Genomic DNA, 24557 nt, shown 5'->3' with positions numbered 1-24557 from the left:
CCTGTCAAGAGGCTTGGATTGCAATAATCAGTCCAGATCTCCAGGACTGAGAACAATCCCCTGCACAGAGGTGCTTCCAGTGGCCATAAACATTTTTCCAAGTTCTGCCTTGTTTACCAACTACCATTCTTAGGCAAAATGGTTAAGAACAGACCGATGCTAAGTTCCAACAACTTGGTATTTCAGAAATGAACTCCAAGTTCCAGCATGTCCTATCTGTCAATATCCTGGACACAATTAGTGTTTCTGTCCTTGGCAAATCATCAAGGTAGCTCTGATGGCTGTAAAAGATTCTATAGGGAGCAATCACTAAACACACAAAATTCTCCAGGTGTTTTAAACAAGGTACAAGAAATAGTTCTGACATACATAGTATGACATTTCCTTTTATTAACCCTTCCTGCAGTGGACACTGAACTAAAGCTGGGACCAAGCTTGGCCAAGTCCTTAGCAGCGGCAGAGAAAAAAACCCACACCCCTATTGTGCAACGAGTCAGATATGAGCACTAGATTGCTAATAATATCACTGTTTCTTATCAGTTCTTAGAGTGGGTTTACCTTCATGCTGAATAATAGCAATGATAAAACCAATCCCATAAGACTGTGGAGGAGTGCACTAAAGGCTGATTGCATGTTACCATGTAAGCTTAGCAAGCAACTCATTATTTAGAAATGTATAAAAGGAAGGATAACACAGGATATTAGTGGAAAAAGTGCCACTCTCAGCTTCCTTATGGATTGTCCTACCTTCCCTCCTACACATCTGCGTGCAGGAACACAGGGAGGCAGGGACAGGAACCAACCTTGCATGGCCTACATTAGGTCAAACAAACACAGCAGTTAACTTCAGGGCACATTGAAGCTACTCTATTATTAATCCAATTTAGGAGCATGGATCTTAATTTGAGACATGGAAAGAGGCAAAGAAGAACTAGTTTAATCTTTCCCAAACATCATGCAATAGTGACAGCTTTTCACACAAGGAAAAACAAAGGAAAACTCCAAAGAAAGATATAGGGATGGATTCAGAGAAGAGCAATCCTTGAGAGAAGGTAAAAAAGTCCTTCCTGCTGCTCCAGCACAGCCCCTGTCCTGGACAATCAACAGCACCAAGTAGTCAATGGTATTTTGGAGAAGGAAGAAATGAAAAGAGGATTATTATATGTAGGAATATAATGCTGTGTTTCAAGGATAGAAGGAATGAGAAATCATAAGAAAAGTTGAAGTTGACAGTAGGCATGCTAAATATCTTTAAAATTTGATGGAAAATACATGTAAGTGAAATAAAAAAGGGAAAAAAATGCATGTTCATCCATCTAAAATATCTTTAAAAATGTACATAAAATATATGGAATAGTAAGATGTAAGAATAGCAGACACAGATTTAATATGGTTACTAGTGAAGGAAAGCCCAGAATTCTAAGACAAAGAACAGTAAGGCAAATAAAGGAAAGAAAAACTCGTAACACCTGAAGGTCATGAAACAAATTTTTTTTAAAGCACCACAGTAAGAAGACAAAGGGCTTTATACAAAGTCTTTCATAGCACTAAGGTGTTCACACCTCAAAATCATTGAGACTGTTCAGGTGCTAAGCTAATTAAGGATGTCTATCTCAATTTAAGTTTAGACTAGATGCAAGTTGGGACAGTAGTTATCAACACATCATCTTATTTCAGATCAGTTACTTTGGTTTACATTAAAGGACAAAAAAGCATTAAAACATATGCATTGTTATTAAGCTCCATACTAATTTATTCAGAAAGGATTCTCCATTTACCTTAGCAGGGAATTCTTAGCAGGAATTTCCTGATACACTGCTTCAAGTTAGAAAAAGGATTAAGACATCTTCTTGGCTTTTTCCCCTTTCATTAGCAAATTTCCCATTCCTTAGTATGACTACACTTTACTACTGCAAACACAGTATCTTCTACATATCCTAGACTTTGGGCATTAGTTTCTTAAAAGTGGGTAGTTTAGTCATAATAACTGAAAACCAAATTTCATTAAAAGCTTTTATTTCATTTAGTAATCCAGTTTTAATTCCAAGTGTCTATTTTATTTAAGGATTGGTCTGTCTTTCATTTTTGTGTCAGTCCATCTGGTGTCCTCATCCCCCCTCCACCTCTACAGTACTATTAGTCCATTGGCCAACTGCACACAAACCTGCAGGTAATGCTTTATTAAATTGCTGTGAATTTCATGAAAATTGGTTTCTGGGGAGGGAAAAGGAATGCATATTAATGCTTTTCTGGGGAAAAAGCCTTCCATGTGCTCTGTTTCCCTGCATGAACAGCCTGGCTGGTCAGTCAGAAATGTGCTAATCTTGCCCTGACAGCCTGCACAGTATGACAGAAAAACTTAAAGCATGAGACCTTTAGAAAGGAACTGACATTATTGCATAAGATGGAGTCTTACATAGGAGATATGTAAGAGCCTTACATGGCATGCATATCCAGTAAAAAATAAGAGTTGTAAGAAAATTACTCTAAAGATTAATTAATAAAAAAATAAAAGACCTTGGGTTTGATTAATGGAAAACAGAATTTTCAAACATCATTTCAGGGTTAGTTTGCTGCCTGCCTGGGTTGCTCTGTTATCTATCCTATGCACAGTTTCTATTCTCACTGCTGGTACTTTCAACAACGCAAGTAAAAGACGTGTGGGACATCATGGTCGAGTTAGCCATTCAAACACTTGTGTGATTCTGAAGTCTTCCTTAGAGGTCTCATAAATAGCTCTCGATACAGACATTGCTAACAAGCATCTCCCCTGGGAAGACTCTAATTTCAGTTGCTTCCAACTTTGTCAAATGTTAACTGGTTGGTTGGAATCTCTGACCTTAGATATCTCTTTTGTTGATCATTTCTTACCTTCCCATCTCTGTTCTTCCACTGCTTACTGGAGAAAGACACCTCCCTGTGCTTCATCACAATGCAGTAGCTCTGAGGAGGCTGCAGCAAAGGGATGAAACCAAATCAACACGTCAGCTGGCCAGCTGGAAGGTCAAGTAGAAAGAGTTGTGAGTAGAAGCACATGGGCTCTTTCAGAACAGCTATCAGAAGGATTTGGAATTAGAACTAGAAGGAACGGGCAGGAAGGGATGAAAGAGGGAGAAAGTGGAGAGGGCACAGGAGATGGACTTGGTTGTTCCACATGAGCCAGAAGCCACTGAGCATTAATGGAAAACTAAGACCAGAACCACAGTAAGGCACACCAAGAGAAGATAAACTTTACAGGACTCTGATGACCTGTAATGGTAGAGGCGTGAGTTCTGGGACTGATGTAAAACTAGGAGGCAGGACTACAAACACACTGCTGGGAGAAAAGAGGTGCAATGGAGTGGCATCAGTCATGATTAGGGAAAACAGGCACAGATTCTTCTATGGACAGCCTACCCTGTTAGCACAGTGAGGCAAGCGGGCTGGTTCCAAAACAAGGTAACAATTGCCATTAAGGTACTATGCCAATTCATCCATCTGAAAATTGGGGCTTGTTACTAGAGATATGTCCATGTTGATATAAAGATACCACTGATCTGATAGCACAGGAACTGTGCCTGTATTTCCTAGGATGTACGTGGACATCCAACTCAAGTGGCACTAGTTTAGCATCTCTACAATTCACTCCATACAAACAAATCTGTGCACAAAACTATCAGAGCACACTCTCTTCCAAGGCCTAGGACAGAACCGAAGAACACCATTTTTCTCTTTTGGCGAGGTATATTTGTGACACTCGGTACCTCATCTCTCAGAGCCAGAGCTATAAATCCGTTCACTAAAGATCCAATCTCAGTCTCTCCAGTCTGAGCCACAGCTACAATACTGTTCTTAAAGTCGACTGCCTTCAAGTTGATTAAAGCTGTGCTTTGAAGATAAAAAGTGTGATAAAAGTATTACGTGGTTTGAAAATGAAGCGTGAGACATCTCATGTTGGGCATCCAAAATTAGGTGATGCTTTTGACAATTCTGACCTTAATCTTTGTGTGTCTCAATTTCTTAGTTATGAAATGAGGATAATAGTGGCACTTAATTTTGTAGGGAACAATAGATTAGCTAATTTTATGAAGCACTTACATGCTATGGTGACAGCACAGCACAATCATCCATGAAGATACTAGATAATTTTACATTTGATGCAGGATCTCCCTGTTGAATGTTGAGTAAGATCTGATATTAAATATTGAATGAAGAAGAAATATGGAGTAACTACGCCTTTATTGAATAAGGCAGGATTTCCCAAAGAGGGAAAAAACAATACCTACACAATCACGTAATTAAAAGCTGCCTGATAATGTATGTACATAAAAAGGGCAGAATTAAATTTGCACAGGAAGCCTTTATTCTTACATTCCTCACATTTTATGCACCTGACTTCGCAATTCTCATCACTGTTTTCGTATGGTTTCTCCCTGTAGGCAACTCTATTTTAATTACATAAAGAGTTTATTGCATAAACTAGTTAAGCAGTTTAAAAGTTTTAAAGTTCTGCTTTTCATATACAATGTCATTAAAATTAGTTTGATTGTCCTTTTTATCTTTACCATGTATTTCTGATTCCTTTGTAAGTATTTTTATATTACAATAAAATAATTTATTGTTTTCATTATTGTTACTGAAATCTTATTGGGAAGTTTAGCAGTACTTTAAATTACATAATGCATGAAGTAGGTGGAATCAATTAAATTAATGGAATAATAGACTTCTGACTTCTTTTAAAATAACAAAAATTCAAAAAAAAATCCAATTGGTATCAAAAAGTTGTAAATGAAATTTGTTGTTCAGTACAATGCTCTAACAAATTTATGTGCACAACAGTCCAACTTTCTGTCTAAGAGTAAAGTGAGTCTCCAAGAGAAGGAATTTTTTGTAGGTTATTCCAAGAAGCGCAATATTATTTTGTACAGAAGATTATAACCATTGCATGTTTAGCAATTTGCATTTCAGATGCAAAGCATGTCTCTCCAGTCTTAAATTTTGCAGTAAAAACATGCCAGGTTTTTGTTTGTTTGCTTTGTTTGTTTGTTTTTTAAATCCCCCAACTCTTCCTGGAAGAAATCCTACAAACCTAAGCAGTATAAAATGTAAACAACTTTCCTTGTGAGGGAAAAGGAACAGAGTGAACTGTAACCGGTGTTTCATACACTATTGGCAAGGCTTAGCCAAAACTTGGAGTGATGGATAAAATGGTGAAGGATAAGCAACAAAATCTGTATTGATTGCAATATGGTTTTCAGTGTATTTAAGAGTATATAATGCAAACATATGCACTCATACTTAAGTATGTTTACTAGCACTAAATGTCACTTAATATCACACAAATTCCATTATAATCAGGGTAAAATATCTGAACTATAAAGCTGTCCGGTGTAAACAAACACACGAAAAATATTAACCTTAATTCACTACAATCTTTCCTGCATTACAATCTTTGTTTCTCTTTTTAATAACTAATGTTAATTTGAAGAAGAACTGTATTCCAATTACGAGCACCAGCATATTCTGGACAAATGTGTTCATTTAGTTCTATGAATAAATTGATTTGTTTTTCCTATGAAATAAACCATCACTATCACATGATTTCCTTTTTTTATCCTTCCTTTTCAACTCATATGCAATGCACCTCATTTTTATGTTAAATTTGCTGATCTGAATAATTTAAGCTCCACCATAAATATTTTAAGCTCTGTATGGATTATTTGTATTTTGAGCTGTATTTCCATTTACTATGATGCCAGTAATTCATTGGACTAATCTACTCCGTTCCACTGTGGCAGCTCTCCTCAAAGTCGCCAGTTGTCCCTACACATTTCTCAGCACTCTGGCTAATACATGTTCAGAATGTTCTTGCATAGATTCCAGCAGTTGTTATGAATTATAACACTGAATTAGAACTTTAATTTTACACTACACAGCATTAAAACTCATATGTATCTCCTTTCACCCTGTCTTCATATTTAGTCTCAAAGGCCAAGTTCACCCTTACAGCCAAGCATTTTCAGAACTCGGTCAAGGCTTCTTCCCTATATTGAGATATAGGGACGGGGTAACTCCTGTATCTCAGTCGGCAACATGATCTCCATCTCCACTGTACTGTTTTCTATCTGGCAATGGAGTAAAAAGAATTTAGTCAAACACATAGTCACTCAAGCACTTCTGACCATAAACATTACTGATGTTTGTTGTACCTGGCTTTTGGCAATGCCCAATCTGAAATTAAATCAAATCAAAACTTATATACAAGGTACAGAGCCTCAGTGCTATGTGCATTTTTTTCAGTTTATTAGGCTGTGGAGGAATGCCTTAGAGAAATAATGGATAAACCCACAGGGGAAAGGAGAATGAAAATTTATTTTTTTTCAGGAATACCAGGCGTTATCAGGAAACTGAATGATGACAAGGAAACAATCAAATTTCTGACAGTGAAAACTACATTGCTAAGAAGGTATGTTACAAAAGTATGGATGTGCACATTCAGGTAAGGGGATAAGGGAGATTACACAGGAGGCTATTAAGTGATTTGCCTATAAAATAGCCCTGAAGGAACACTTTTGTTCTTATCGCATCTGCAATTACTTGTATTGACATTTCTCACTCTTCCTTTTGTCTCTCACTCTGTGTTACTTTTAGACATAGGGAGTAGTTTCCCAAATTCAGACCATGATTCATTATGACCCTCCTTCACAAAAAACCTGTTTCTTCTATGAATAATACAGCTGTTAAATGCCTAATGTTACTGCCAGTTTGGAGGCCATTGATCAAAATGTAAGTGGTGGTGATTGTCTTCCAACTCCACTATCCTTTTATTGCTTCCTAATGCTAGGATATGCGTAATAACAACTGGACATAACCTTGTATTTGTTGTTCTTCCTGTGGGTGTGGACATGTTGCATGCTGGTTTATGATGTAGAAGGTCATTGACACTGCACTTTTCTGAGGTCACCGGAAGACTTACTCACTGCAGTCTATGCACCAGTCTCCTATGATGCACTCTGCTCGTGTCTCCGCTGAGATTTGTGATGTTTATTATGGGCCTGAATTAAAGCTGACTAAAGGAAATTAGAATTGAACCATTTTCTTTCATTCCACTGCAAATCACAGTAAATGAAAACTGAAATACAGCGGAGAGGATCAAAGCCAACAGAGGACCTACATCCCTAAAACCCTTTTGATTAGAGCATCACGTGGGATGCAAGAGGAGGAATTCAAAGCTTCTCGATGTTGATCAAGTTTAAGAGTTAGGTGTGAAGGTGCCCAGAGGGGCCAAGATCTGTGTATATGCAGGCACAGAGCGACAGGCACCCTGGAGCTTTAAAATAAGACCCTGCGGAATCAGTTTAAGTAACAGTTGAGAAGGGCTTATTTGATGAGCAATTTTCACACAGGCGCCTGAGGTCCTGTGTTAGTCATCAAAGTCCCTTGTTAGAGCTGAAATACTTCTGGCTACTTCACTGTATAAGTTGTTAGGCTTTGATAAAAATTGAAAGGATAGGATTTACTTCATTTGGAGAAGGTTTTTATTCTGTCTTACATTTCTACGATAGTCCGCCTCATTCTAGTTGGCCATACATTTATAGTTCAGCATGACTGAACTTCAGACATTGTCTAGCTTCAAAACACTTTTCTTTTTTTCTGTAGAAATGATTCCATTTTAAAACAAGTTTAATCCCTGGCAAGGGCAACTGCAAATTTCCATGTTCATAACCCAGCCATGTTTACTGAATTACTCCTTATTCTGTATTTTTTGGTCCTGAGTTGAACCACCCTTATTATTTTACTAATTACTAAATTTGTAAATCCTAATCAGATTGGGATTGCCTTTTAAATGTTAATTTATTTGTTTGATCAAAACAAACTGCAAGCACGTGATGTCTCATAACTGGGAAATGTGAGATGATAACTCAAATCCACCTCTAGGTCTTTATCACATGGGTTCTCACATGGCTGAAAGGTATGGAGAGAATGCACAAACATTTGAATTTATGAGTATGTTTTTCCCAAGATAGTGTTCAGGAACTTGACTATTTCAGATTAACCATCAAATATCACAGAGGACTCAAAGTGTTAAATTATTTCAAGGTTTGATGCACAACACAATCTCTTGCAGACATGTCAAAGTTATTGATAAAGCGCAGAAACTTTTCAGCTTGCTTGTTTGTAAACATTTGACATAAAATTTCTCTCCAGCATTAGATGGTCCAATAATAACCGGTACAATCTCACAGTATTTGCTTTGCTTGACTTGCAGTTTTGTTAGGGATAATCATGAATAGTCCATATATAAGGAATCCACATAGCATCACAGAATTATTGTTTCAGATCTCAGCTTGCATTTAAAAAAAAGAAATGTATTTCTGGGCTTCAGGATTTCAAGACAGACCTTAAGGACATTAACAGCTAACTGAAGGCTCCAGTGTTGGGAATGAATGGTCTCCATTACTCTTGGTATTTTAACTCTAAAGCCAATTTAAGTATCAGAGAAATTAGCTATTCCATTGCTGATAATATTAGTAGACACAATCAGGTAATAACATTATTTCATAATCTCAAGCTATTACTTCTCACTATTTCTCAGTTGCCTCTCTTATGAACTGGCAACCCCCTCAGTTTCCTAGAGGTAACTTCTGCAGTGCTCTTACATGCTGACAATATAAAACTCTTAAGCTTGTAAAACTAAAATTTTGATTATCAGCAGGTAATTCCAGTTAAAGACTGAGGACTATAACACACAGCAGAGAAGCATAAAGGAAAACTGCCTTTTAGCAAAGCTCTGGTGAGGACTTTACTGTTCTAGGGATGGAGTAAACTGTCAGAATTACGGAAGTTACAGGAAGAAGAATAAGTACAAAATCACAGTATTATGGAAAAATCAGGTTGGAAAGGATTTCTGGAAGTCATCTAGTTCAACCTCCTGCTTCAAGCCAGTCTAACTGAAAAATTAAAAGAGGATGTCCAAGGCCTTGTCCCATCATGTTTTGAAAATCTCCATGGAGGCGGATCCCACAGATTGTCCAGGAAGTACATCCCAGTGCTTAACCACCCTCACAGAGAAGAAATTTTCCATTGCCCAATTAGATTTTCCCTTGCTGCAACTTGTGATTGTTGCGCCTTGTTGTCTCAAAGTCATGGAGAGCACTACATAAGTGCCATCACAATTCATCTCTTTCCTCTCACAACCTCAGAGCAAGAGTTTTTAAAAACATCTTGAAACAAGTGACTGTATTTCCTCTGCTTGGGATTACAGTTATGTTTGGGTTTCCAGTGCACTTTATCCATCATCCCCAACTCACCTATGACTCTGAAAGAGCTGGCAGCTGAAGATGGGAGACTGAAGACTTGCCCAAATATTTTGTTCTAACCACTTATGATCAGAAGCATGATATTGAATTTGATGGACCTAGTATGGCTACTCCTGTCTTTGTATGTTTTTTCTCTTCGGTACTTGAAACATCTCTGATTCAACTCAGAGCAATTGTTCACAATTTGTACTTGGATTTGAAGTTTGCTGCATCTGTTTCAGACTTGGAGAAGCTTCAGTGTCCATAAGCTTGTCTACTTTTCACAACAGTATTAGCTGACTTGATGAAAAACATTACTTCTACTTAAAAATATTTATCATCAATATCCTTAGTTTATCATGGTTACAGTAACACTACTACATTAATTCTTATAGATTGCTCGATAAACACAGAGTAAATGATGTTTGTTTGATTAATTGTACATATAAGTTAACAACTTCACACTGATTGTGAAACATCAAATTCACAGGAAAGCATTTGCTGAGCTCCTGTGAACTCCAGCATTTGTTTTGTTTCATTCAGCCAGTAAACAGTCCTTAATCATATTGGCCGTTTGTGTTTTCTGGACAGGTATGTGGACAGTTAAGAAAACCTTGTCTTTGAGTATGGAATATTTTTGGAACTTGTTTACTGCTTATACCATTGATAATTACTTCCTTGGCTATAAATTAATTGGCAGTTTGTGAATCTACCCAGAAAAGAACAAGTCTTCCATTTCTAGCAGCTGCATCCAGACCTCCAATTTTATTGACACTTTGGAACATTAACATAACTTTCTGTGCCGTTGAGACTTTTATGTGATTTTATTGTTTGATATAGTCTGCTCTATTCCCTTGTAAATTTCTCCCTTCTACTTCTGCCAGTATTACAATTGATGGCCAGAGACCTCCCAAAGGTATTGTGAAACCTTTAATCCTTCCCAAATTTTAGTATTAGAAGAAGGCTACAGGAGAGATGGGCTTGGGTCTACAAAGCTTATTAGGACCATAAGCACCCAAGTAAACACAAGGGTAACACTGTAGGCTCCAAGCATCCATTGTAACCAGCAGTGGGAAGAAAACTAGCTTCAGGCACTTCTGGGATTGGAAGGAGACAAAGACCTTTCATCCTTTTGCCAACCTCACCTCCAAGCAGAGAGGTGAATACCAGGCCAAAAGCAGATCCTTCTAAGTGCCAACACAGGCCTGTCAAAGTGGTTATAGCTTTGAAAATATACTGTGTGTAAATTGAGAAACAGTTTGTTCCCTCTAGCCCTATTTCATTTTTCGCTTTCTATGCATTTATTTACAGGACTCACCTTTTTTTTCTCAGTCAGAAGCAACCTAGCAGCTGTGAATTCTCCTTTTGGCTAGAAGATCCTTATGGCTATATAGTGAGAGTCTACACAAACCCAGCGTACATGTTTCGGGTTCCTGGTCATGGCCTAATGCAGGATTTGGATCTGCAGTTCATTAAAACATTAAGATCAAACAACAGCAGACAGCTTGCCATTCCACAAGGAAATTATTCTCCCTTCCTGTGGGGAGCTGAACACTCATGGAACCTGTACTAAGGAGAAACAGCTTAAATGGGAAGAGATATTTTCCATTAATAATGCATCGACAGCAAACTGGACTTTGATGTACTTAAATCTTGGTCCAACTGGTGTATCCTGGGACTAAGTCTAGTCTAGCTTTCAATAATTTGATTCTTACTTATACACATTGTGAAGTTGCATCTAATAGTTTCTATAACATTAAAATATATGCTATAAAAAATTCTCTGTAGGTTTGCCTTTTACTAAATTAGTATAAAATTTTTATTATTGATCTCTGCATTACTCTAAAGTACCTTTGGCTTCAAGAGGCAAGCATATTCATCCCTAGTTTCTAACACCTTAAATCCTGAATCTAGATCACAAAATATATGGTTAGGATTTTGTCATTCAAACTCCAGCAGTGTACCAGCCCTTGCGAAGATGTGATGAGAAGGAAAGGCTAAGCCCAGTAGGGAAAATACTTCAGAAAGTTTAGTTTCCTGGGAAAGTGAGAAGATGGAGACCAAGATACTGGAATTAGATATTGGAACTAGATGATCTTTAAGGTCCCTTCCAACCCAAACCATTCTATGATTCATTCTATAAAAGAGGTTTCCAACAAACTGGAAAAACAGATGTATTTATTCTTTTGCTTTATTTTCTGGTCAATTTTGTATTACTGCCTGCTTGTAGTAGCAATAGTACAATGAGTACTATTTCCAGAGTAAGGCAAAGGTGGATGTTAAAGTAAGAGCAAGTGAGAAAAGAAAAAAACAATGACAAGAGTCAGCCTGAAGTATGTATTTTGGAAGTTACGACAAGCACATGGATCCCACCTGGCCAAAAAGATTTTTAAGATAGAGCCTGAATCACAAGGACACATGAAGTCTGAGAAGACCTCAAAAACTATAAAGGTTTAGGTAATCTTGAAGAAGATACCCACCTGTGTAACTAAAAAACTTGACAAGCCATGGAGAAAACAAGGGAAACTGGGCTACCTGCTGCTAGCTGTGCACCCTTCCTTCCCCTGGGGCAGGGGTAGAATCGTGTCTAAGGGCACACACTGAGAGGTCTAGAAGCCTGCAAGAAGATCAAGGGGAGCCACCTCTCTGACCCACAGAGAAAGAAGTTAATCTGAAGTACGGAAACTGCACTCCTCCCCCTTTTTTACACATTGCCCTTAGCATGCTTGTAAGGAATAGAAGAACAGCTGTATGAAGTCAGAGCAAAGGTCTCCGTGGCCCTATATCTGCCCTTCGGTGACTAACAGTGCATGTAGACATGTGGCAAAGAGGAAAAGGAGAGGAATGAAGCAGAAGAATGAAGAATACTTTGCCATCCTCTGCCAGTTTGGAACTTCCTATTTCAGACCTTCCTGAGCCAGAGGTGGTGTCTTCATATTACAGCAGACCTCAGAGGAGCTTCCTTCTCTGTAGTCAGCCCTGTTTTACAGCAGAGCTACACATGATGTGACAAACCACATCAGGAAACCTCAGGCACCGATTCCATAACCAACCTGAAGAGTCCCAGTCTGCATGGTTCTTCGTCATATGGCAGCTGTTCTTCACCTCTGATAATTTCTCTCACCCTGCTCTTTTACCCTATCTCTCAGCTATATATATTGAGGGCAGAAAATAAAGACTGGTGGATTTTTATGTATTTACTTGTGTCTCAAAAATAAGGTGTTTTGCATAATTTTATTCTGCTCTTACCATAAGTTCCTTGGAGGAAACCTCCAGATTCTCTTCACAATTGAACTTCCTGAAGTCATTTCAGTAGGTTTGCACAAAGCTTTGACACAGGACCTGACCTTGGATAAAAATCTACCATATAGTATATGGAATATATACCCAGGCCACCATATATCGGTTAGGAACACCCTCTCAGTAAAAAATCTTAATTCTTTGTATTTCAACTAATGGCCATTACTTGATAGCAGCTGTGGGGGTAACTGGTAAACTATCAGTGTTTGGACATTGCCAAGTATTTCCATTACATCACTATGACCAAATTAATGTGTCCCTGATTTGAGAATATGATACCAAATAGAGTAGGTTATGATTATTTAAGTTGAAAAAAGCATGTACTGAGAGTAGGACACCTGCTCTCCCATATTAATTTGTCCTTTCTGTGTCATTTTTCTCTCTGCTACTGTATGAAAGGGGTGTGTGTGTGTGTGTGTAGGGTGTGTGTGTGTGTGTGTGTGTGTGTGTTGTATCAGTACCGATCAGGCTTTGTGCAGTGCAGCTCCTTTTATATCCATACCTGTAATAGCACATATCTTCTAATTTTAAGATTAGTGTGTGAAGCCTCTGCACTTATGCTTTAGATGAGATGGCCTTTGATTCACGAGTAGTATGAATCTTCAGGACTGTACTCTTTCTTCATCTGTTTAAAATCTAATAAAACTCAGCTCATAGATGTCATGAATTGTATAAACATTCACTGCTTCCAAATCAATACCCCCTTTAGCAAATCTAAATTAAATCTTAGTAAACATGCAGTAGGAATATAAGTATTGTTCATATAAATATTTATCCTTAATAACTACTCATATCATAAACTTATGGACTGGTGTCATTGTATATGTGATAACAATCTTTTATCTTCTGCTTGCATTCAGCTAGACCCGCATGGCAAGATCATCTTTGAATACCAAAAAAAAGTCTCAGAAGCGACAACTGGAAACTGATGGAAGTTACAGAGATGATCAACCATCACCACCATCATCTGAGTACACAGGTCACTTAAGACAAACAGTGTACCTTCTGATCACATTCTCAGAATGGTGGTATCAGACTTACGTAGTTGATTCTTTTCCCATGAACAAGCTATGTCTACAATAAGAACTTTTTCTGTAGTTTTGAGGCTTCATGAAGCAGTGGGATTCCAGTAAAACAATTCTAATCAATAAGATGCTTCAACTGCTCTTGCTCAATGTTATGTTTCCAATGGCAAAAGGAAAAGCTATTTAGGCAAGTGAAAGCCTGGCCAGTTTCTGCAGTCCACTCCCCTCAAACTGCTACAGCTCCGTAACTCTAGGAGTAAGGATGCTGAAGGGCATATCCCCACCTCAACCTATTAGAATCCAGTTTTATACCTATTGTTTAAGAATTTCTCGTACCACTTATTGAGCTTGCTCATACTGTCTGCTTCCACTGCCTCCCATGGCTGTAAGACCCAGAAGCTTACTACCCGCAGAGTACAAAAGTTCTTTATTTTGACAGTTGACTGTGGATAGCTGGTTTCTGAAACATGCTATCCAAGCTAGGTCTTATGAAATGTCTTGTCTAGTAGTATAGCTACTTTAGGGCTTCAGTTAACAAACTTGGGCAGCCCCCAAATGTGTGGAAGACTCTCCAACAGCATTTGCCATCCCCATTTTCTGTCTTCTGTGCAAGGTATTCAATTCACGGTATTTAAGAAGATGTGTTTAAGTTTTCTTCACCTCCTCTCATCATTCTGTTTACCCATTAATTTTAAAATTGGCATGGTGTACTGGCTATTTAGAGAGCGCAGTGCTCTCCGTAGTAACAACAGCAACAAATTACTGATATTATTGTTGCTGGTTTATATTGTATTGTTCATTTGTATTGCATATATATGTGTGTGTTGCTTAAGATGCCAATATTAGATCAGTTTCCCACTGAGCTGGACACTGTAAAGACACAGAAAAAAACCCTCTTCTTGTACAGACACTCATGTAGCAAAAAAACTTAGGTACTTTTTTCATGTAGCTTTCCTTATTTAGGAAGCTATTACCGGTCTCATTACAGCTTTTTGTTTATGCTAAGCCAGTACTCAACCACTGACTTCTCTAGAGGAAAGGCCCAGTAATACTTGCAAATTTTATGTAATAAAAGTCCAACCAATTCAGTCAAGGTCAAAAGTGCTTTTATGATCATCTCTCTACCTCCTACCCTTTCAAAAATAATTTTAGAAAATAGAACTGCTTTAAAAAATTTACAGGGCCCCACCTCTTTAACAGACAAGTTTCCACAGAAACATTCTCCTTCCTGACCGCACATTTTCATGGGATAAAAAGTGTTGCACACTAACTAACTATAAAGTACTAAGTACATTTTAAAAGTTTGTTTGTTTTTACAGCAGCTTTTCTCCTTTATGTTTCATCAAAACCAGGGAAATTCTTTTTCGGGTGTGAGAAAAGTCTAATTATTTAACCCAGGTGAACCTATGTCTGTAAAGGGTAGTCCATGAGCATATTGACACCAGCTATTTCCTCTTGCGCATTCCATTACCTAAATGAACTGTACAGAAAAAGTCACTGCGTGTTGGCCACCAGACTTAGACATTTATATACTTATATTGTTGTATAGATATTGCATATTTTTACTTCCCCCCCCCCTCAGGGAACCATCATCAAAAAGTCTCAGTAAAACCATGCTTAGCTTCAGAAATAGGATATACCCTGCACCTACTCTTGGGCAGTAGAGGTTAGAAAAAAAAGTTTGTGCTTAAAGCCAGACTGGATGAATTATTGCTGATAAAGCATAATTGTCAGGGTTACGCTGCATTGTCTTAAATGGCTCATGAAAGAGCTGCCTGCAGTTGTGCACCACAGGGTATGGTATGGACAAAGCCTATACAAAGTTTTCTATCTATCGCTGTTAATTTCAAATGACAAAGAAAACTTGGTGTGCTTAAGTCTCGGTGTGCTAAAGTTACGGACGCGTGACGACCTGATCTGTGGGCAGTCGCATGATCCTACTGAAAAGATGACCGTGGCTGGGAAGAGCCTTTCAGTGAGGGCTCCCAAACGTCCCCCAGAGTGGGGCTGCCACGCTGGCGTGGCCGAGGAGGCTGGCGCTGGCTGCAGGGTGGGGAGCTCTGCCTTCAGGTCCGTTTCCCTGACCTGAGACATCACGAGCAAAAGAAGAGAATTTTAAAGCAACTGAGCGGTTGAAAGGGGGCTCGTCCACAGCACCGAGTTGAAAGGTCCCACACGGGTATCACTCCCTCGTCGCGGCTTGCTCCCCGGACTTAACCTGAAAAACTGTGACTCAAGGCTGACGGGTTTATGTTTTCTTCAAGCCACGGTTTGCTCTGAGCTCTCTCTCCCACGCACACGGACGGCCCGCGGCCAGGCCCCCCCGCGGGCTGCCCATGTGCGCGGCTGGGGCCGGCCCCTGCCCCGCGGGCGCCCGCGGCTGCCCAGGGCAGGGCCGGGCTGCGCTGGGGTGGGGAGGGATGGGGTGGGCTGGGGTGGGGCGGGGGGCCCCGCCGCGCCCCTGGGAAGGCGCTGCCCTTCGCTCCGCGCGAGGGCCGGGCTTCCCCAGTTCAGACAAGCCCTTGCCCCGCTCCCGCGGCGGCGGCGGGTTTGGTGCGACACCGTCCTGACATGTTGTAACTGGTTTCCACACCCACCGCGCCCGAGCGCGACGGGAAGTACCTGCGATGAGCCCTGCGCCGCCTTGACTCGCCGCCGCCGCGATCGCAGCAGCTGGGTCGAGCCGCCCCGCCGCTCCGGAGGCGAGACCCCAGCGCGGGGCACCGGCGCGGTGAGTGGGACCCCTGCTGCCCCCCCCCCCCACGGGACGGGGCGGGGCGGGGCGGGGCGGGGGCAGGCTGCGCGCCCGCCGACCCCGCGCTGCGGACGGGCGGGTGGGGCGGCCGCCCCCCGCCCCGCCAAGGGCCGCTCGGCGCCGCGGGGCGTACGGCACGGGGCCGCGGGGATCGCGACGCGGCGGCGGCGGCGCGGCGAGGGGAGCCGGCGCCGAGCGGCTGGGGGGCGGCGGCGGCGGGAGAAGGGCCGGGCGGGGCGGGCGGGCGGCGGGGACGCGCTCCCTCGCGGGGCCGCGCGCAGCCCCCCCCCCCCCCCCCCCCCCCCGCCTCCCGCCGGGGTCCCGCCGAGGCCGGGCGTGACACTGGCGCGGTGTCCTCAAGGCTGAGGCGTGTTCGAGCACGTGGCGGTGCCAGCGGGGGGTGGGGGGTGGCCGCCGTTTTGCCTGGGAAGTTTAACTTTCTGGTTTAGAAGCAGGGAAAAAAAGGCGAGAGAAAGAAGCAGGAACGCTTGCGGTGTAGCTTTTCGCTCGGATTTCATGCCCTTTGCATCCACGGAAAATACTGTAATTTCGTTAATAATGAAGTAATTGCCTGTCACAGATTAATGTAGGTAATTATTATTTATTCTTGATACAATTCCCTAATACAAAGGTTGGTGAAAAGCAGCTGTCGAGAAACGCCTGTGTATTCTGTCACACCGGCCCCCGAGCGGTGCCGAGGCCCCGCAGTGCAGCTGCAGGTCGGGGTTGCTCAGGTGGGTGCCCCATAAACCGTACCTGAGAGAGGGGCCTGCAACAAGAACTTCCCGTGGTTTAAATTTCCTTTAACCCAGGTGACAAGGTCGAAACTTTATGCAGAGGCTCGTCAAAGCAATCACATTTCAGTCGGAAAAGAGATAAGGACATCCCCAGGAGAGCACCATGGCCAGGGCTTTGCCAAGGACCGGCTGTACGAGCCTGAGGTTAAGGCTGCTCCCCGAAGCTGCTGAATAGGAAATTTTTCAAATCCTGAGAATATTAGTAAGGCGGGGAAGTTGCTTCTCTTTAGCTCTAGCCTGGAGGACTGTGCTTCTGGAACCACTGCAATATGTTGCATCATTTTCTTCAGTGGGCATTTGTCATCAGCTGCTTTTGTGGAAGCTGGGATACCTCTCTGTATCTTTCTGCGAAAAGGCACATTTACTTCTCTTTCAAAGAAAAAGTGGTCTTCCTGCTGGGTTCCTGATAATGACACTGGAAAAGTTTGAGCATGTTGTTAATAGGACAAGATGATCACATCACTGCAGGATTCAGAATTTGTGTTCTTCAGCAAAAGATTCAGGTTTAGCCAAGGTTGTTTCTTAGAGGATGAGTAACAGCTTTTCTGGTGCTGGTAAAATTTGTGATCATGTGCGTGAAGTCTGATAAAGCTCTGGAAGCCTGCAGAGATGGGCCTCATTCTGCGCAACCTTGCTAATAGAATTGCTGTCCTGAAGAGGATCTTTGATGAATCAAGCTGATTATGCAGAAATCATTATACACGGGTAAAGAAGGCGCCTGAAATTTTGTTTCAGAATTTTGTCTAAACCTCTGCTTCTCTATCCAAATTTATATCGGTTTCATAGGTGCATTTCCTACAAAACAGCTCTAACCTTCTAAGTCAGAAAGTACCCGTGTCAAGACATCTAGAGCTTTAGTCAAATACACCTGAAGCCATTGTTTTAATTTGGGTGTTTTCTTTTGTTTCTTCTTGTGAACGTATCACATGCTGATGTTTATAATACCAAAAACCAGAATTAGAATTTTTTTCATTTGTCTCCTCTGTTCTGTGATTTATTTCCATGCTGACAGATTTTACATTTACTTTCTTAAATAAATCTGCAGTGCTTTAAGCTTCTTTTATAAACAGCACTTGCAAAGCAAAGATCAACAGCAAAGATGTTCACTGTAAAATAAGTATTCTTATTTGTAAGAAACTGCACTAAAACTCTCACCTTTCTGAGATTACAGTATATTTATACCCTGCTTTCAGCATAAGTCTAAGCATGAGTTATTGCATTGACATTGTTTTCAATGAAAAGTCAAACAATGTACTATACTATTACAAAAAAACAAATCAAAAGAACCAAACCAAACAAAAATGCATGTGAGCCAGCACACACATGCAATCATTTTTTGCCTTTTATTTGTTCATAACATTCAATATTTTATATTACACAACACTACATATTAAGTATAGTTCTGTTCCCTTATATTATTTTCAAAGGAAAGAGTGAGAAGTAGCAGCTTTTGAAATAAACACTTAGGTCTTTCTCAACCATATATGCAATCAGTGGCAAAATACCTATTTTAGAAGTATATCCATTCCAAAGTAGTAAGAAATTCAGAGATATCTTTCACTTGCCTTTGTAAAATCAGATTTAGTCTTAAATGTCATAATAAGGCTGACTGTTTTACCACACTGTTTAGTTACTTGTCCTGGAGGGCCCTACAAGAGGGGAATGTTAGATTCTCGGTCAAGTCGCCTGTATGCGTGTTCAGACTCTTCAGAACAGCTCAGCTGAGTGACTCTGCATTTGGAACTCTCAGTAGTTTTTCATTCTTCATCTAAAATGTCTTGAGAATCTCTTCCAGATGATTTCCTTCCATGCGACACTGATGGGAATGTTTTAATTTTACAACATTGTAAGAGTTTGACCTTTGAATTGGTCTGTCTTGTCTTTACTGCATGCTCGGCTCTCCATCGCCTTATGCCACAGGCTGTATCTGCATCTGGGCAAAGTGTAATGCTATCCCTCCTGGTTTATAAGATTTTATTTCTACCTGTGAGAGCAGTGCAGAATGAAGCCCTGAATATCTGTCACGGGAATACATTTAATTTTCGATCAGGGGAGAGCAGTTGGATCCCTTTCGCTTGTTGCTTTCCAGTTCACCACAAAGAGCTACTCTGGAAGCAGCCAGAAACACTCCTTTCCCCCAGGCTCGAAAGCAATCCTATCTGGGAAGATCTACCCTGCTACTTGGCTGAGAGACAGGATTCAAATGGAATTATTTCATATGACATGCTGATGCCAGCCTCAGATCTGGATTTTTCTTTCCTGTTTGTTTTTTTTTTTAACCTCAGAGTTCCCAAGTTCCTCAGAAATCTTGGTTTGATTGAACATTTAGTTGGATTTTGGAGTATCATTGATGTATAGAGATTTTGGGTTTCATTCCTTTAGGTTAATGTAGCTAATTTATGTTTCCTTTCAAGAACATTTAAACTGTTCCTAACAGACAGTGGAAAGCAGATGAACTGTTTGCAAAAATATTTGAAAGGTCTTGATGTGAAGAGAGAATTATGTTGCATTTATATGCCAGTATATGAAATTAGAACTTTATACGACTATTCCTTGCTATTATACCGGTGTGCTATTAATGAGGCTTGTAGGGAAGCCAAGTGTAAACTTTCAAGCTATACTTTGTATATGCTTTTTGTAACTATTTTGTTAACTATTCTGCCTTTGCTGGATATTCTTACTTGCGCTGTCTTTCTCTTAAGCTTCGTGCCTTAGCCTGAAACACATGAAACAGTGCTACCATGTATCATCTATTTTACATAGCCATGGTCATGCCACTCTCATGACAATCCCCCCACCCCCACCACTTTTTTTTTTTTTTTTTTTTTTTTTTTTTCTGTGTGTGGCTTACCTGCCCAGTGCAGACGTTCACTGCAGTTTAGGTTTTAGGCAAACAGTGGAGTTGCTGGCGTCCTGTAGGGTTGCACTAACATAAAGGAAGAAATGCTGGCCATTTGTCCTCTCTCTGTCTTAAATCCCAGATTGTCACAGCAGGAACCATTCTTCTCAGCCCTTGTTAAATGAAATAAAAAGATGGTAAGAATGAATTTATAAATCTTCAGCAGTAAACAACTTATTATTAATGTTTTGGAGGTAAAAAAAAAAAAAAAAAGCTAAGATTAAAGCAGCCGCTCCTTTTGGCAGAAGGAATGAGTAGGGTGGAAACTAGACATCAGATTGCTGATTCAGAGTTTGATCCCAGATGTGGGAGGATAAATCTTTCTGGAGTTCCTCATAACTCACTGAAATGAGGTAGGCTGGTCCTGCTTGGGAGCAACAAATGGATTAGATCAGCATGGGAGAACAGATAGATAAGGAGAAGGACCTGAAAGACTGTGGTTTCAAAGAAGCCAGAGAAAAGAAATGCATTACAGAGAAAGAGTAATGAATCAAGAAGTAGAAAACACAATTGCTTTCTGCAGTGTTTCTCTGAACACTACTCTGTCAGTTGTTATGAAGAGAGTTTTGAAACACAACCTACAGTAGCATATTGGAATATGTGTCAGGTATGTATTGGTGTTACTGGTGCAGATCTTCACTATTTTGTGAGCTCTGCTGTAGCTTTTAATATGAGAACTTCATCAAATCACTTAATTATGTGTTTAGTTTTGCCTTGTGTAGAAGCAGCTCTTTATCTACCTCTTTAATATTCATTTCGCAATATTAATCCCTGAGCCTTTTCAAAACATTTTTAAATTCTTGGAAGGTGTTAGAAAAACGTAAAGCAACATTACCAGAGAAGTATTTTGAATAATATCTGTGTGCATGTGCATCTCTACAAATATTCTGATTGTTTTCTTACTTTTCTCTCTTTACAGATACATTTCATCAGCTCATGAATGGAAATTTAAGAGACTTTATACAAAATATCTGTGAAAATGGAAACGTCATCTTTGCTATCATCCTTACATGATGAATGCAGATCAGACAACTATATTGAACCTCATTACAAAGAATGGTACCGAGTAGCTATTGATGCTCTGATTGAAGGAGGTTTAGAGTCCTACAAAGAATTTCTTTCCAAAGAGAGATGCTCAGAGTTTCTAGCAGATGAGGAAATTGATTATATTTTGAACAATGTTCAGAAACTTCCCCAAAACACAATTTATTCCTCTAACCATGCCATTGATGACACCTCTTCCTCGGGAACCTACTGGCCCATTGAATCAGATGTGGAAGCTCCAAATCTTGACTTAGGTTGGCCCTACCTGATGCCTGGAATTTCTGGTGGCACGAATATTGATCTGCTTTTTCATCCACCACGAGCACAGCCTTACACCATAAAGGAAACCATTCGGAAGATGATACGAGATGCAAGAAAGGTAAACATGAAAAATATTGTTGAAAAAACCATGTGGCCATAATAATCTAGTTGCTGTTTTACTAGAGATTTTTTTATTATTTCTGGCAGTAAAAAATGATCTGGCTGCTAACAGTTGAAATGAAAAGCTTTTCCCAGACTGAGATCAGTCCCTTGGTATCACATGCACCAATGTTACTAACCTTATTTACAAGGGGTCAGGGATTAATTGGAGGGATTAATGAAGCATAATTAACATTTTTCTGTAATGCTGACCAGTCCATGGGGAATTTGTAGATAAACAGCACACCTTTTGTTTGACCTCAGCTGAGTATACCTCAAGTGATACAATTCTATCTAACTTCAGGATATATCCTAAGGTTTCTCTTCTGTCAGTGGGAACATGCATTGGTTTGGAACAGTACCCTGCTGTTACAAGAAAATAACACCTTGGTGTATGCCTGACTCATGTACTTTGAGAGTCTCTGGTTTTGTGATTTTGCATGCCAACTGTCCTTGCAGAAATTAGTCAGAAAGTATTAAAGAGAGCTCAGAAGAAACAAAAAAAAACCAAACAAAAAAAAGGTTTTGGCAACAAGGAAACAGATTTTACGTGGGTACCTTACCTTCATTTCAGACTAATGACTAATTATAAGAAATAGGGACACTTCTCCAAATGCACTTGTTTCCACTTAAGGGTACTTGCATCTTGTTTCCTAAGGCACACCTGGCTTACACCTCAGTGACAGGGTGCTGTGTGTACAAACCACTTTTTGCTTTCCAGTGCCAATATTAAAAAAAAAAAACCAACACCATAAAATGTATTAGCATACAGCTCTGTTCAACCCTGGGCGACATTATCTTTTTAAGCAGATTTGACAAGATTTCAGAAGTATTCCTAGCAAGTACATCATGTTCTCCTGTCTTCCCTGTGAAAAAAATTGGGTTCTGTGTGACTTTATGGGCTTTAAATAGGTAGGATAGGGCTCTAGCTCCAGCGCATCCATAAACACTTCAGTGGCTGAAACGTGCATGTAAACATGCGCAATAGAAATGGACTGGAAAGGGCAGGGAAGGGAAGGACAATGTCTTTTTACAATGTCTCTCCTCTATTTAGATAAAGCATATAATTTGTTTCCATAATAGAGTTATCACTAGGCCTTTTATCCTGCAGTTTACAGTCTAGAATGACTGTACACTCAAAGAAGAGGAGAATTAATTACTTCTTTTCCTTGCTGTGCCTTTCAGAACAAAATTTGGTGTTTTTTGCTTTTGTTTATAGTGAGTCTTGACTGTGACTAGCCCAAGATATGCTGTGATCTTTTTCAACAGCACCTCCTGAGCTGCCAATGTATCCACTCTAAGGGAAGCCACAAAAGCATAGATAACTTTATTGTGAAAACTAATTCAATTTTCCTACAGGGTCTTGAAATGCTGTAAAGAAAGTCTGTTTTCCATTAGTTGCCATGCTTTTTGTGCCTAGCTGGCTGGTTGCAAGTGATCCAGTCCCTTTCCAGTGGCTCTCTCAGCTGGTGGTGCTACCTTGTAAAATGCCATTTTAAGCCTTTGAATACCGCTATGGAGCAAAATTAGGTATGATTCTTAGCCTCCTTTGGGAAAAGGTTGAGTGCATAGTATATTGGCTCTCTGATGTGCTTGTGGTGTTTCCACTTTATAAAGAGGATGTTACGTATGTGTCATTGTCAAATCTGACAGCTGAAAGGTTTGTTTAGTTGATCAGCACAACCTCAACAGCAACAACTGTAGCACTTTTGATACAGTGATATGGGTTGGTCACTTCAGGAAGCAGCAATTAAATCTAGAAGACACAGTGTTGTTCAGCCTCTTCTGTCTGCAGATGCATAGAAAAGTTTGAAGGATTTCTAAATAAGGTAAAGTAAGGTTTTTAAAACATACAGCAGGCAAACACTTTGTAAACAGTCTAATCTACGTCTGCTAAGCCACTTATAAAAATACAATTATATTAAGCAGGTTTCTTTGTTATGTAGTAGTGGAAATTGTAGCCTTATGAGAATATTCAAAGTAAGAAAAGGCTACACATGAAAAACAGAAACCTGTAAAGAATAAAGAAGTTCTTCAGCAAATCACATTAAACCATTACAGCTCTGAGCAAAATCTGTGGGAATTACAGCAAACTTCTCTGGGAAAATATACAGACTGTTGGAGGCGGGTGTATTCATACCACCTAGCTTTAAGCACCAAACCCAAGTGCCTGAGTTCAGGCACTGATTTCCCTGGGCTACCTGAACACTCAGAGCAGTAGGAAACCAGCTCCTACAAGGGCAAGGCAGAGAATGTTTCTGCACTGATTCACACCATGAAGGAACCCGTTCGATATATATTTATATGTATATTCTAGCCCAAAAATTCATGAAGGAGACAGCCACTTAAAACCTAGATTCTTTTGAATACTTGGAGATATATAAGGGTTAGATGACATTATTAGTGGACTTACTCTTGACCTCTTTCATGCTTGATGCATCACAGTGTCACTCCTTGAAATGATTATTACATATGTTAATTTTGACCTTAAGAAAACCTGTTGTAAACAACATTAAGCAACTTGCTTGCTGACAGTGATTTTCCTGACTAAAGAAGAAAATAATTTGTAAGGCTATGCTACACTAGACTAAAACCAGTGACTATGAAAAAGTGTAATAAGAAAATCTTGTCACTTAAATGTTTCTTAAATGCATAATCTGCGTAAAAATTATGCACACATCACCTTTATGGTAGGTACAGGCAATGTAATAATGGAGCTTTTCTTACAGAAAAGGATCAATATTGTTAAATACTAGAAAAACGAGCTAATCATTTTAAAGAGATGAATCCATGCTTGTGATATATGTTTCTGAACTTATATTACAGCAGGGGAACCATATTGTACATAGGATGGCATTACGCTGCAGTCTATACAACAGGACTTCAGTGGCATAGGTGTGACGTTAGCGGAGTGCCTTAGGTCAAACCTAACATGTCAACAAAATGGGTTTTCTGTTGGTGTAACTAGACCTCATCTCCAAATGATACAGCTTGGCAACCACCCTCCTCTGTCAGCATAACCTGTCTGTTTGGCATGAT

General features: G+C 40.0%; 1 protein-coding gene across 1 annotated transcript in view; it reads left to right on the top strand.

Moving 5' to 3' along the window:
- The window catches only part of FAM83B (family with sequence similarity 83 member B), a 97520-nt gene that overhangs the window by 26236 nt on the left and 46727 nt on the right, over nt 1-24557 (top strand). The window contains exons 3-5 of the mRNA XM_027809146.2: nt 6364-6445; nt 13439-13557; nt 20974-21477. Coding sequence (XP_027664947.2) covers nt 21034-21477 — 444 coding nt within the window. The 5' untranslated portion in view covers nt 6364-6445; nt 13439-13557; nt 20974-21033. The remainder of the gene's footprint in view (nt 1-6363; nt 6446-13438; nt 13558-20973; nt 21478-24557) is intronic.

Source organism: Falco cherrug, chromosome 6, assembly GCF_023634085.1.
Source record: "Falco cherrug isolate bFalChe1 chromosome 6, bFalChe1.pri, whole genome shotgun sequence".
NCBI classification, from domain to species: Eukaryota; Metazoa; Chordata; class Aves; order Falconiformes; family Falconidae; genus Falco; species Falco cherrug.
This window is presented reverse-complemented; position numbering and strand designations above follow the sequence as displayed.